The sequence below is a fragment of the Seriola aureovittata genome, chromosome 8 (assembly GCF_021018895.1).
Source record: "Seriola aureovittata isolate HTS-2021-v1 ecotype China chromosome 8, ASM2101889v1, whole genome shotgun sequence".
In the NCBI taxonomy this organism is placed as follows: domain Eukaryota; kingdom Metazoa; phylum Chordata; class Actinopteri; order Carangiformes; family Carangidae; genus Seriola; species Seriola aureovittata.
Genome location: NC_079371.1, coordinates 20,110,187 through 20,123,453, shown reverse-complemented (window position 1 = coordinate 20,123,453; position 13,267 = coordinate 20,110,187). Strand labels below are relative to the sequence as shown.

The following is a 13,267-nucleotide window of genomic DNA, read 5'->3' as shown; positions in this document are numbered from 1 at the left end:
ACAAGGAAAACAACTCTTTACCTCATTTGTGGCTAATGTAGGAAAATTATTAGAAAATATAACAGAATTGTCCCTCGGAGGCTTCCATGCTGTTAGCTAATCGCTTAGACAATCTTTATCACTACAGTAATAATATTTAGATGCTACAGGGATTACTTAAAAGTTGTGTTATAATTGCTTTCCTTGTTTTGTTTTTTATGGGCAGGGGGTGATTTTGTGTTTAATTGCTCCAAAGTGACAAATAATGCCCGTTACGATATGATGAAAGTGTGAGATCATTAAATTACTACGGCGACCGGCTGCATGTGTTTATTCCTTCGTTTTCGCAGTTGCAAATTTATGCCATGAGGCTTCAAGAGGCCAAGCAGTTATTTACACAAATTCACTTCCACAGCCATTCCTGGATTTGGGGGTAATTACATGAGAGCGAAATGGTTTTATTTCATTTAATCCGGTCGGTGCAGCAATTTGCACTGGTAATATTTGTAGCCGCAGAGTCTGCACAGTAAAACAGCTTGAAACCAGCGAGAGACTCAAATACAAAAAAGGTAGAGGAGGCAATAATCAAAGCAAGAATCAATGCAGGAGGTAATATTGTCTATCGACTGAAAATTGATGTTTGGAGATGAGATACACTTGAATTTTTGTATCATTATCTGTATTTTGAAAGACCACATGCAGGTTTTGAGCCAGGAAAATTAAAAATCCTTGAGGTGAGGAGTCTAAACGCTCCCAGCACAACAGATAAATGTGTGAATAAACACAAAACGGCCTCTTAGCTGTTTCTTTCACATTTAACTCATTAATTTAACTCTCAACAATCTATATCTGTACATTTTATCTCCTAATCTGCATAATGATGGAAGGGCTGTTTCACATACTCACATTGTTAAAAAAGTAACAAAAAAAAGCCACAATCAGCCTTAAAAAGATTGTGGCTTTATATATGCAACTGTAGAATGTAAACAATTGGTCTTAAGGATGTCAAAATCCCTAAACTACCAGATAATATACCGACTTCACCTTGGTGTCCTCAGTGGTAGCTACGGCAACGATCATACGGTCATCAAGTCATAATGGGAACCGATGAAATATTGCACTGGCAACAAAAATGATCTCTGATTTCGTTCAGAATTTTCTGCTCTGCCCTTTAAAAGATGGATTGAGCTGAATATTTGTGGACCAGTGGATAGATCAGTGATTCCCTACCAGGGGTACTTATACTGCAACCGCTGTGTCAAGGGGGTAAACAACTGTGGAGTAGCTAATAGAGGATATATATACTGTATATATCAACATATTTATGTTTCGGAAGCAAATGGGGAGAAAATTAGGGAATAAATTAGGGGGGAAATCATGATTGACATCCAAACAGGATTACAAATTGGTGTGCTGCAGGTTTTTAGTAATTTTTTTTGTCACAATAACCAGTACACTGCCCAATACACACCTCACACCAAACTGGAAGCCAAACGTTGCCGTTAAGGTTGCATGAAAACTAGTTGGCAGGTTAGGTGAGAGGCAAAAATAGTGAAAAGTAAAGGATAAACGGTTTAAATATTTATTTCAAGGTAGTGGATAAAGAGTTAAAAGAGCTCCTCTGGCAGGGAGGTGGGGGTGTATCGGACAAAAGATTAGATTTGCTTCTGTATTGATTAAAGGGTGAAGTAAACATGATAACAGAGAACTGAACCTACCAAATGAGAGAATTACAGGCTATCGTCAGCTTCCTGTCCATATTTACCGGTCAGCTGTCAATCAGATTATCCATAAATCCTTATGGTAATCTCTTTGCTATTGCATATCAACACGCACTGCTCTTTATCCCCCCCCCCCCCACACACACACACACACACACACACACACACACACACACACACCACCACCACCAAACACCCACACTCTGTTGAGCCATGTAAATGTGTGAAATGATTCCTGTCCCCCAGCTCCCGGGGAGATGAGATAGAGCACCGAGGAATCAACATGCTGCAGTTTTGTAATGTTTCCGTGCGGCTGACTCCTGACACCTTAAGTCATGTAAATAATGAATCAGGTGATCCACGCATGCAGGAGATCGAGGGGACACGCTGACATATGGCACAGCGAATGAGGCATGCTGACTTTCTCTCCTCTTATTCTTTTTTTTTTTTTTTTTTGGTCACTCAAGTATCTCAGCACCGTCTCACTTTTCCCTCCTCCTGTCTCCCTCTCCCAACTCCAATATTTAACCTTCTCATTTGGTCACCCCTGACTCTGGTGACCCTAACTTTCCTCCTTCCATTTATCCATCATCTGTCCATCGTGAATACCTCAGAGGGAGAAGGAGAAGGACAGCTGGGGAAAGAGCAGAGTTGATGAATTAAACAGGAGGTGCAGTGAGGAAGGTGGAGTATGTTGGACAAGTGGATGTAGTCCACAGCTGTCTGCAAGGTTGCTCTTTGACCTCGAGGAGATAAGAAAGTTGGGAGACCCTCAGCCTGTGGGGTCCAACAGCCACTGTAAAAAAAAAAAAAAGAAGAAAAAAAAGAAAAGAAAAACCTCCATCTCTGTTCTTCATGAATTATTGAGATATTGGCCTACAGCTTCTAAAATATACAGGAGGGTGGTCTGTCTCTCCTTTCAGATTTCACATACTCTCCACCTCGTCTTTCTGTCTATCTTTCTATCACCTTCTCCCATCACTTTCTACCCCCCCCCCCCTCTTTTTTCCTTTCCTCCCCTTCTCACTCAGATTTAGCGTCTTGCGTCGGGGAGATTGTAAATCAGAACACAAACAAAGCTGAAAGAAATAAAAAAATTAAAAAAAAGCACCAGAAAAAGACAGTTTGTTATTCAGATCATAAGAGGCTTTTTCTTCTCTAGTTGAAGAAGTGCGTCTACCACTAACCAGCTGTCATGCATTTAAAAGTTGTCAAGGATAAATTCACGAGTTCTTGTGTTACATCAGATGCTTGTAATGCGCACAGCAGTAGGCTGGCCCTTGAAATGAGCCAGAACTCTGGTCTGTCCATTTATCTTCTTTTGCGCTCGTTTTTTTTTTTTTTTTTTTCTTCTCGATGAAGCAATTGTCCAAGGCACGGTGCTGCTTACTGTGTTTCTCTTGACATGTCTGTGTGTGTGTGTGTGTGTGTCATACGTTCGCTCTTGCATGATTATATCTAAGGCAGTTGGCTCCAAACGCGCTGCCCAGTGCAGAATCCTCGCCATAACAAATGAACAGAGGGGAGAAAATAAGACATATGAAAGAAAAGCTGAGCAAAGGAGTGATTCTCTCTCTGGCTGCTGGAGATCTGTATTGTAAGCAGTTTCAGCTGTCAGCACTTCTTTGAGCTACCTCAAAGGGAGGAGGAGGAGGAGGAGGAGGAGGGGGACGGGAAATGTTGTAGTTTTATTTTCCCCCTTTTGAGGGTTCCTGTTTATTCGTACACAGCGCTGTTTATTTTCGCGGTTCATTTGATATAGTTTTTTTTTTTTTTTCCAGAGAGACAGACAATGCAGAAGGGAGAGTGGAGGGATGTACAGTGCTGTAGTTTCAGTTAAAGAAGAAGTTGTCAGGTTTCCGCCTTGGGGTGGGGCTAGGGAATAAATTGTCAGACGTCCCCTTTCTGGTTTTCAGGCCTCCGGTGCCCCCCCCCCCCTCATACACACACACACACACACACACACACACACTCCCCCCTTTACTCCTCCGACCCCCCCTCCCTCATTAAGTATTGATGTGGGTAGCCATACTTGCCATCTCAGCCTATTAATAATGCATGGCAGGTGCTGTTGATGTGGTCTCTCACACTGAGATTGAGAGAAGCAGGAATGGCAACACTGTGCTGCATAGTAGCTACAGCACAACCTCCGTCACACGGCTCTGCAGCTGAGGTGGGGGGGTGGGGGGTGGGGGCGGCTGCGTCTGCCCCGGTGAGTTTATGGCACGCTGTGACAGCAGCTCAGAGATGGATATACAAGGTAGCATCTTACTCAATATCCCGGAGCTGTTTTTACATAGAAAACTGCCTTTGTCATAAACAACTGATGGATGAGGGCGGGATGGTGTATGAGCCTTGTCTGCCACGGCTGTTTTATTTGTTTTATTTGTGTTTTGTGTTTTATTAAAGTGGCTTACACTGTGCTTTCGTTGACAGACAGATGTTCTCTCAGTCGCTCATCTGTTTTCTCTCTGTTTCTCTCTCTTTATGCATATGCAGGTTCTTCCTCAAGTTCTTCCTGAAGTGTAACCAGAACTGCCTGAAGAACGCAGGGAACCCTCGAGACATGAGGCGTTTTCAGGTGAGACGCCGCTGCCTGCATGCATACAGTATGTGATGGACCGACGTAACTCTGCACTTGATGGGACTGCAAGGCACCAACCATGACAACAGCATAACCTCCCTGCCCCTGGACTATCCACCCCACAGCATTTAACCAAGGGCTTTGACAAAGTTACAAACTACCCCACTCTAGCCGACATGGTCTCAACAGTGCACTGTACCGCTGGAAGCAACAGAGCAGCCAGGTTACACACATGCCACAAGTTTTCTTCTAGAACATTTATGCATGAAAATAAATTGAACTTTAGCTCCAAAAAGAAAAGAAAGTATCAATACATTTACTTTACCCTTATTTAAAGCGGCTGTAATCGATAATAATAACGGATCAAATGACAAAGGGGACACCTGTAGTGATGAACTCACAGAGAATCTATTCATAACTTAGCACAACAGCACACACCGCTGCCACGCGTTGTAGTGAGCTCCTATATCAACGTGAGATTTATTGTCGCTGATAGTTTTGATCGTTCTCAGTTCCATGGTTTCCCGTCCGTCTCTCACTCTCTCAGGTGGTTGTGTCGACTACGGTGAGCGTGGAGGGTCACGTCCTGGCCGTGTCCGACAACATGTTCGTGCACAACAACTCCAAACACGGGCGCCGAGCCCGAAGGCTGGACCCCTCGGAAGGAACTCCGTCCTACCTGGAACATGGTATTAAAAGCAAGAACAAAATACCCAGACTCTGTCTCTCTCCTAGCTTTTCTTTGTCTACCTCACTTTCTTTCTGTCTGTTCAGCTCCCCCCCCCTCACCCCCTCTCTCCCCCCCTCTGTCTGGTTCTGCACTCAACCCCTCTCTGTCTCCACTCTATCCCTCTCAAACCTGCTCTCTTGCTTTCTTTCTTATCTCTCTCCTGCTTCCTCCCGGATTCTCACTTTCCTCTCTTGTAGGGTTTCTAACTCACGCTTAGAGAGGAGAGAGTGGTAGCTAGTGAGTCTCTTGTCTCTCCCTTGTGGCTTGCTCCCCTCAGGTCTCTGCCTCTGGGCCTTCTACTCTGCCTCGCATAAGCACTATGTGTCTTATGAGGTCTGTTCTGCTTAAAGCCAACACTGGCTTTATTTCCTCGGAGACCTGCTTTTATCCGCCAGCCCTCCATCACTCCCCATCCCTCAGGTTTTCAAACACACCCATGCACGCACACAAAAAAGCCCATGCACACACACGTACACACCCCCGCATGCACAGTCAGACCCAAACCTTTAATACTTCATAATGACATGTGCACATGATTTAGGAGCCCGCACTGATTCCCAAGTCCCTAATCCAGTTATTTTCTCATTTCGATTTCCCAGACATTGAATAAGAGAAACATATTTTTTTTTCTTTGAGGAAAGTCAACCTCAGGGATGATAATGACAAAAAACTAAGAAGGGATTTACATGATGGCCTACAGTAGATTGCATTAAGATTGAATGTTATGGTTAAGTCTTTCTAATGTCTATTCTCCAGAGGTAGGTGGACCACTTGTCCCTGCGACTGGTCTCACAGACGATTAGAAAAGTTCACAAAGACGAGACATATTGGAGACGTCAGCGAGACTTGGATCTTACACAGAAAGAAGAGCACTCGCAGTACACTAGCAGATGTTCCCTGTGTCAGAGAGATTTGTTTGGGAATTTCCTCTTCTCTGATTTTCTATTCTCCTGATGACGGGGGGGGTTAGAAGGAGGAACAACAGGAGCGAAAGAACAAGATAGGGGTGGGGGGGGTTGGAGAGATGTAGGCGTGATGAGAGGAAGGGGTAAAAGTGTATGATGGTGTAAAAAAAAAAGGATGAAATGATAGGAAGTTTCTTCTTTTTTTTCTTTTTTTTTCCCCAGTCCCCTTCTCTTTCTAGTGTGTGTTGAGTTTGTGTGCAGGATACACAACTTTGGGGGCCCATTTCAGGCGGTAATAGATGAGCAGTGCATAGAGTTGAACAGATGGCAGTGAGGAACACCCCAAAGTATAATCCTATCACATGGATTCACGTTCCACCATCTGGTTAATCCACACACACACACACACACACAAACACACACATCCACACATACACATGAAGCGCACATAATATCAGCGGCTGTGAAAAGGAGGCATCTTAGGCCATGATTACGGCCACAGATTGCTGCTCAGTGAACGTTGATCTCTGCAGGCGTATCGGGGGGCTAAATATCATTCCAGCTTGTTGGGGAGGATCAACAGAACAGGGAGTCAGGCAAAGAGCAAAGGCTAGGCTGCAGGGAAAAAAGTCAGCCTACTCTAAAGTGGATTATGCCGCTTTACAGAATTACAGCATGTCTGACAAGCTGCATATCTGTTAAGGAGAGGAGATTTAGCTTGTATAAACATGTATTTTCCCAATGCTGTTCTTTTCTTCAATCACATCCAGTAATCTTCAAGTCCATAATACCAGCAGATAAGGTCAAAAAGCACATTGAATACCAGTTATTGAAAATGTGGTTTACTGTTGTTATTCCATGTACTTTGTCCGATAAGATATAAAGAATATGCTTTAAGAGAAAACACAGAGAGCTTACAAAACAAAACATATTGCAAATACACCAAAGCAGGAGCTGAGCCTGTGTGGCCATGTCCTCAGTGGCCGGGCGCTGATGTATGAAACAGACAGCTGAGCAAGAGCTAAGTGTTTGCTTAATGAAGGCGGCGTATTCAGAGGGCAGAGCTACTGTTGGCTCTGCTCTGCTCCCCGGTCGCGTGGCCTTTGATCAGACACTCAGCACACCTGACATTTACACGCCCGCACGCTTTGCCACGTGTCATAAAACAAGCGCACTGCCGCTGCCCTCACACACAGGGCAGGGGTGATGTTTAATAACGGGGTGCGTATAATCACTCTGATTAGTATTCCTCGCTCGGCCCCGACCCTTGGGAGAGAGGAGAGAGGTGATGTGTGTGTGTCTGTGTGTGTGTGTGTGTGTGTGTGAAAGAAGAAAATTGGACTGTACATGGTGCCAATAGCGAAGACCTTTATGGGCTGTCATTAGGTCAGTTAACATCTAATCTATTTTGTCTGTGAATCTTGCAGCAACCCCCAGCATCAAAGCCATCAGCCCCAGTGAAGGCTGGACCACAGGGGGCGCTACAGTCATCATCATCGGGGACAACTTCTTTGACGGCCTGCAGGTCATCTTCGGAACCATGCTGGTCTGGAGTGAGGTTAGTCACCATCTGGTCACCTGAAGGAACATGTGCATATGTGTGCATCCTGACCATTAGTTTAAAATATTAAAGAGAGGCCTTCTACTGGACTGTGAAGCAACGGTTTCCAACCGTCTTTTGGCCTTTGGCTCCGTAATAACAAGTCAGAGAGTTTGAACAAACCAAAGAGTGTTTTCTTCTTCTCAGATTGCTTTGTTTGAAAAAATAAAGATCTGGTGAAAGTGTGTAATATATCACAAGTAAAAAGCAAAAAAAAAACCTCAGTACCGAAATGATTAGTCCAACATGGTTTAGCGACAACAATTTTTAGAAGTTTATGATTTCAAGTAGAGCAAAAATGCTAAACAATAGCTGGTTCCAGCTACTCATCTGTAAGTTATTGTTACCTTTATTGTGTTTAACATCATTGTGAATTCAATCCATTTGAGATGTTGAACCTGTTCAGACAAAACAAGCAAAGATGCAACCATAGCCTCTGGAAACTTGCAATACGCATATCTATTAACATTTTATAAACTAAAATTGTAATGAGGTAATTGAAATAATAATCCATAGATTAATTAACAATGAAAGCAATAATTAATTGCAGCCTTATAAGCCCACGTGAGAAATATTTTACAACCTGAACAGCAGCCTGCTTTCTCATTTCTCTCTGTGGCAGCTATTACTTCTGCTCAGCTCTCTTCCTGTCTTTTATTATGTTTGTATCTGCCTCCTTGGAATATGTGCACACCGTACAGTATGAATCTCTTTGTACGGAGCATCTGCCACATGACTAAAATGTAAATGCAGTGTATGTGTGAAATTGAAGGTCAGTGAGCGGCGCAGCTAAACAGCTTTCTCTTTAGTAAAGAAATAATTCTATAAAAAGCTCCTATATTATCTCGCTGAGAGGTGAGTGGGGCCAGACAATGGTAGAATGAAAGCCTAGCTAAGTGAGCAATGAAAGGGACAGTTAGAACTCCACACACACACACACACACACACACACACACATACACATGTGCACATACTCAAGGTACTGGCAGCAGCAATGATAGCTTTTGAGCGCTGCTAGCTTTGAGTGCTAGTTCACTATACTGTGCAGAAAACGAGCACTCATTGAGGTCTCATCTGTGTTTTGTCTTGTTGCCATTTTCCTTCAAAGACCCTTCAACATGCACACACACGTGCTGTATGTGGCGAGTGGTCTCATCAACCACACTAAGTGAGCCTGTTTAAGACACAGTGGTGCTTTAATGTGGCTAACAGCAGCTAGACAGCCTCAGCTGACAGACACAGAGACAGGGGCAGCAGAGACAAGCATATTATACGTTTACTTATACTCTGTAATAGACGTATGCAGGGGAAGGTGTGTTTTATTCATAAACAGATAACTGCTTTTGAACCCGTCTTACAGAGTCCATGTCAGCACTGATAACCATTCTAAGCCTCACAGTGACATTGCCTTGGGCTACGAAGCCACCTGAGAGCTTTAGCACTAACGCACCCTTTCCAGGCTGATTATACAAAGAAAGAAAGTCAAAAGCTGCAGAGGAAAGGTCTGAGGCGAGCTGAGAATAGTCCCCAGAGCGCATGTTTGGATGTGAAGTTTCATTGCATTAATCTTTCTGCCCTCTCTGCCTCTCCGCAGCTGATCACCCCCCATGCCATTCGTGTGCAGACTCCACCCAGACACATCCCCGGGGTGGTGGAGGTCACGCTGTCCTACAAATCCAAACAGTTCTGCAAAGGCACACCTGGACGCTTTATCTACACAGGTACTACCTATACTCTAACACTTACTGATGACACTAATTTACAGAGTAATCTAAAGCTGTAATGCAGCAAATCTGCCATCGGACAATAATATAGCTTTAGCTTTACTGATGCAATTTTCCCCTGGTTTCTACAAACAACAACATATACCTTTTAGAGTAATATTATTAAAAAGCTATAATCTGATTAAAAAATTCTTCACCTCAAGGCTTTAAAGTTTTACCTGTACATTTGCAATATCTGCTAAAACCTGGTACAGTTTATTAACTGTCATTTTCTCCGTGCTGATTCTGGAGAAAAAATGTGCATGCTAAACAAGAACATGACTCAATAATTCAGTAAAAAAAAGGCCAATGATCAGAGGAGGAAAAGTGTTTGCTCTCTTTTATGAAGCAGGTGAAGGTCAGGGGGGGAGGTTTAACCTTTTGATTAGTGGGATTATCGAGATTTAACCCTGTCAAAGACGTTGACTCAGAACGGAAGAGGTCCATGCAGAGAGTGTGATTTTTGAGTGCGGTGGCATGAATAGCTCGGCTGTTACATCAGAACGTATCGGTGCAGAGTTATAGCCATGCGGTGAAAAGAGTGGCAGAGAGAGTGAATGTGAAGCGGTGATTAACCAATGCAGGGCCACAGGTCCCAGGGGAGACTGTGAATCACATAAATCTGTCTGTAATCTCAACCACTGATAGACTTAGGCTGTAAGCCCCGGCTGGAATTGCCAACATTTGACAAAATCACAAATGAGAGAGAGCGTGTGCGTGGTGTCGGCGGCATGCATTTTCTGCATCTCGTGTGTGTCCTAATTACTGTGCATGGACAAAACCCATGTCCATACGTCATAATTATGACTCTGTGTTTGTGTACTTATGAGAAAGGCTGCGATAGGTCGCCTGTGTTTGTTTGTACGTATGCGTAAATGTACTCAGCACGCACATGCACGTCGACAAGTAACTGCATTACTAAGACAGAGGGCAGATGGGTGGGCAGTCTTTGCCATGCCAGAGCTGTCCAACAGCCAGCACTCTGCCAGACTCACAGAGGCTGTGTGTATAGAAAGGTGTGTAGGTGTGTGCATGTGTGTGCGCAGCCTTTAAATGTGCCAGACATGTGGGAACCGTATGCATAATCGTCCTATCTCCTCCCAGCCCTCCACTCTTTCACCTTGTCACATTCACTTATTCAAAACTTGCTCCTTTGAATGAATTCATCCCCTCTCCTCTCCTCTCTCTGTCTGCCTCTTGGCTTCTGTGGATGCACGTAGAAGAATCTCAACAGGTGAGAGGTAGCAAGAGGTCATCCACTGGGAGCTGAACACACACTGTGATGCTGCTTGCCAAGCGCTGGCACCTTCACAGTGACACAGTCAACCGTGTCGAGGCATAGATCCCAGTTTTACTCTTCACACACTTCACTTCAGCCATCGCTCTGTACCCTCAGTGGGTATTTGTACGTCTCCCATAGCTCCTTTATCAGCCCTTTTTTATTGTTTTACCTCATCCTGGCGAGGAGGAACCTGCTCACATTTGGTATCTTGAACGGAGAGGCAGAAAGCTATGGGAGGATGAGCAGAGCATTTGGACAGAAAAAGCAATTGATGAGAGTGGAGAGACAGAGATGTAGATGAGAAAGAGGAGAGATGGGAAGGATGGGATGGAGGGATGGAGGATTACCATGGGCCATGTTGCCCTCCTGGGTCTGTTTGGCACCAGTTTGAGCCCAGTTGCCAGTGGGTACTAATCATGGAGGATTGGCAGCACTGCATGGCAGCTGGCAGCTAGCACATACACACACATCGACACAGCCCCACGCTCACACACGCACGCACACACACACACACACACACACACACACACACACATGCATACACTCCTATATTACATGTGCACGCAGGATCACACACACATGCGCACACTGAATTACATTGGGGACAGCTGGCATTGCTAATCAACTTCTGCTGAGGAGAGGAAAGCGAGCAGCTCACAGACCTAATTAAGTCAACACATACCCAATACTGCTGCTACTGCTACTTTGCAAACATACCCAACACATACACACATAGCCCATCTATAGGTCTTTCGTCCCCCCCCCCCCAAACCTCCTCTGCGTGATCGTTGATACTCCACAACCGGCCGTTGTTGAATGGAAAAAAAATTTCAGCTGTAGTTTAGGACAGAGGAGACAAGCAGGGGACTTTTGGTGCAGAGGAGATTCAGAGAGGAGCTATTACAGTAATGTGTCCTCTGCCGTCTCTGAGGACTCCCTGCTATTAGACTTCAGAAAGCTCCAATTAGACTCATCAAAGGCAATTAAGCTCTCCACTGATAAGAATAAAAGAATGTTTTTTTTTTCATTCTCTGCTCTTCTTCTGTCTTTTTATCCCCTTATCCCCCTTCTGTTCCTCTCTCTGCCCTCTGCCTTACCCACCTCTGGGGCTGAGAGCTCTCCCTAATCTCTCTCTCTCTCTCTCCTCTCTCTCTCTCTCTCTCTCTCTCTCTCTCTCTCTCTCTCATTATCAGGTCATTGCCTGCCCCCCCCTCCCCCTGTACAAATGCATCTCCGTGTTTGGTTGTGTATCACCTTTTACTGGATTGCTGTCTTTGTAACATTCATCAGAGAAGCTCTCCCTTTTCTTTTCTCCATGCAATATAGAGTGATAATACTCTCTGCCACTAGGACCCATGTGTGTGCGTGTGTGCGTGTGTGACACAGGGATACTGGCCATAGATTGGGGGAGTTGATGAATCACCCTTGTCGTTCAAAAGGCAATCCCTCCCTCCTCAGTATGCAGCCTTGTCTGCTTAGTGCTTCCACTACAGCCTCTGCTGATATTAAAAGGCTCTGCTGGCTCACATTAAGGCCGGCACCATGCGCACCGACGCGCATCCGCACACACACACGCACAAACATTAGGGGTAGTTTTTCAGCGCTGAGTGCAGATTAGGTGTGTAGGAAACATCACTCAGTTGTGAGGAGGAGCAGGAACAGCAAGGGAAAAGACAAAAGTCAAGAACAGAATTTAAACCAGCCGGGATGCTGCTGACATCTCTCTCCGTCTCTCTCCGCCTGCCTCTGAGCTCCAAATTAGTTTTAGGAGTGGAGGAAGTTACTGTCAGTTGTCTGTCATTTTATACACCACAGACACTGCAGTGAAACACACCAAGTGCTGAAAGCATGAACATTCTCTGTAAAGTTCAGATGTATTTTAGCTCTAATTAAGCTGTTCCACATAGTGATGAAGTCAGCTTGTCAAACACATTGGGGAACATTGTTTTGCCTTGAACACTTTCAAATTTAGAAACATACTTGAGGATGATTTTGTTGATGTAATGATTTTGGTGCAATTCGTGTGATAATCAGCGAGAATATCTGCTGCCTGTCTCGATACATATACAAAGTTAGCATAGATTTACATACATATTCCACATGTGATGCACCTACACTCATGCATGAGCACATTCACACTGCCCAGACACACAAATGCAGCATGTAGTCATCTGGTAATAAAAGTGGGGTGCAGCCGAGAGCTGGTCAATTACTTGTCTTGCTCCTATTTGTGAATGCTGTCTTTTATTGAGCTTGGGTGGAGGCCTGCTGTTGATTAAAACGGCCGGTCTCCAGCTGGAGACAGGGCCAGCTGAGATAGCTGCACACATTCACATTTACTGCACACAGTCTTAACTGCGAGGAAATTCACACTTCTATTTGAGATTGAGATTAATTTTCTGCACCATGTGGCTTGTCTTCCCTCTTTAGCATGCTCCCTTCTTATTACAGGAGCATCTGCTCCATGATGATGATGTAAATGGATTTCGAACGTAGATTATTTTATACCCTGCTGAAATGAGCGTCGTTCACCAGGGGGAAAGGTTTCTTATGTTTTCTTATATCTTAATTCAAGCGTACACTTTTCATCCAGATTTTTTTTTGAATTTGCATTTTCCCAGCGAGGATCCATGCTGTCAGGTATTGTTAACTGTTGACATGCACTTTTTGCAACAGATAATTAGAGCGTAGATTGTTGTAGCA

General features: G+C 44.4%; 1 protein-coding gene across 6 annotated transcripts in view; it reads left to right on the top strand.

Moving 5' to 3' along the window:
• Window positions 1-13,267, top strand: part of ebf1a (EBF transcription factor 1a) — a 56,035-nt gene that overhangs the window by 27,048 nt on the left and 15,720 nt on the right. For all 6 annotated transcript variants that reach the window (XM_056383412.1, XM_056383413.1, XM_056383410.1 and 3 more), the window contains exons 7-10: window positions 4,200-4,281; window positions 4,832-4,973; window positions 7,347-7,477; window positions 9,114-9,240. In XM_056383412.1, the coding sequence (XP_056239387.1) occupies window positions 4,200-4,281; window positions 4,832-4,973; window positions 7,347-7,477; window positions 9,114-9,240 (482 nt within the window). The remainder of the gene's footprint in view (window positions 1-4,199; window positions 4,282-4,831; window positions 4,974-7,346; window positions 7,478-9,113; window positions 9,241-13,267) is intronic.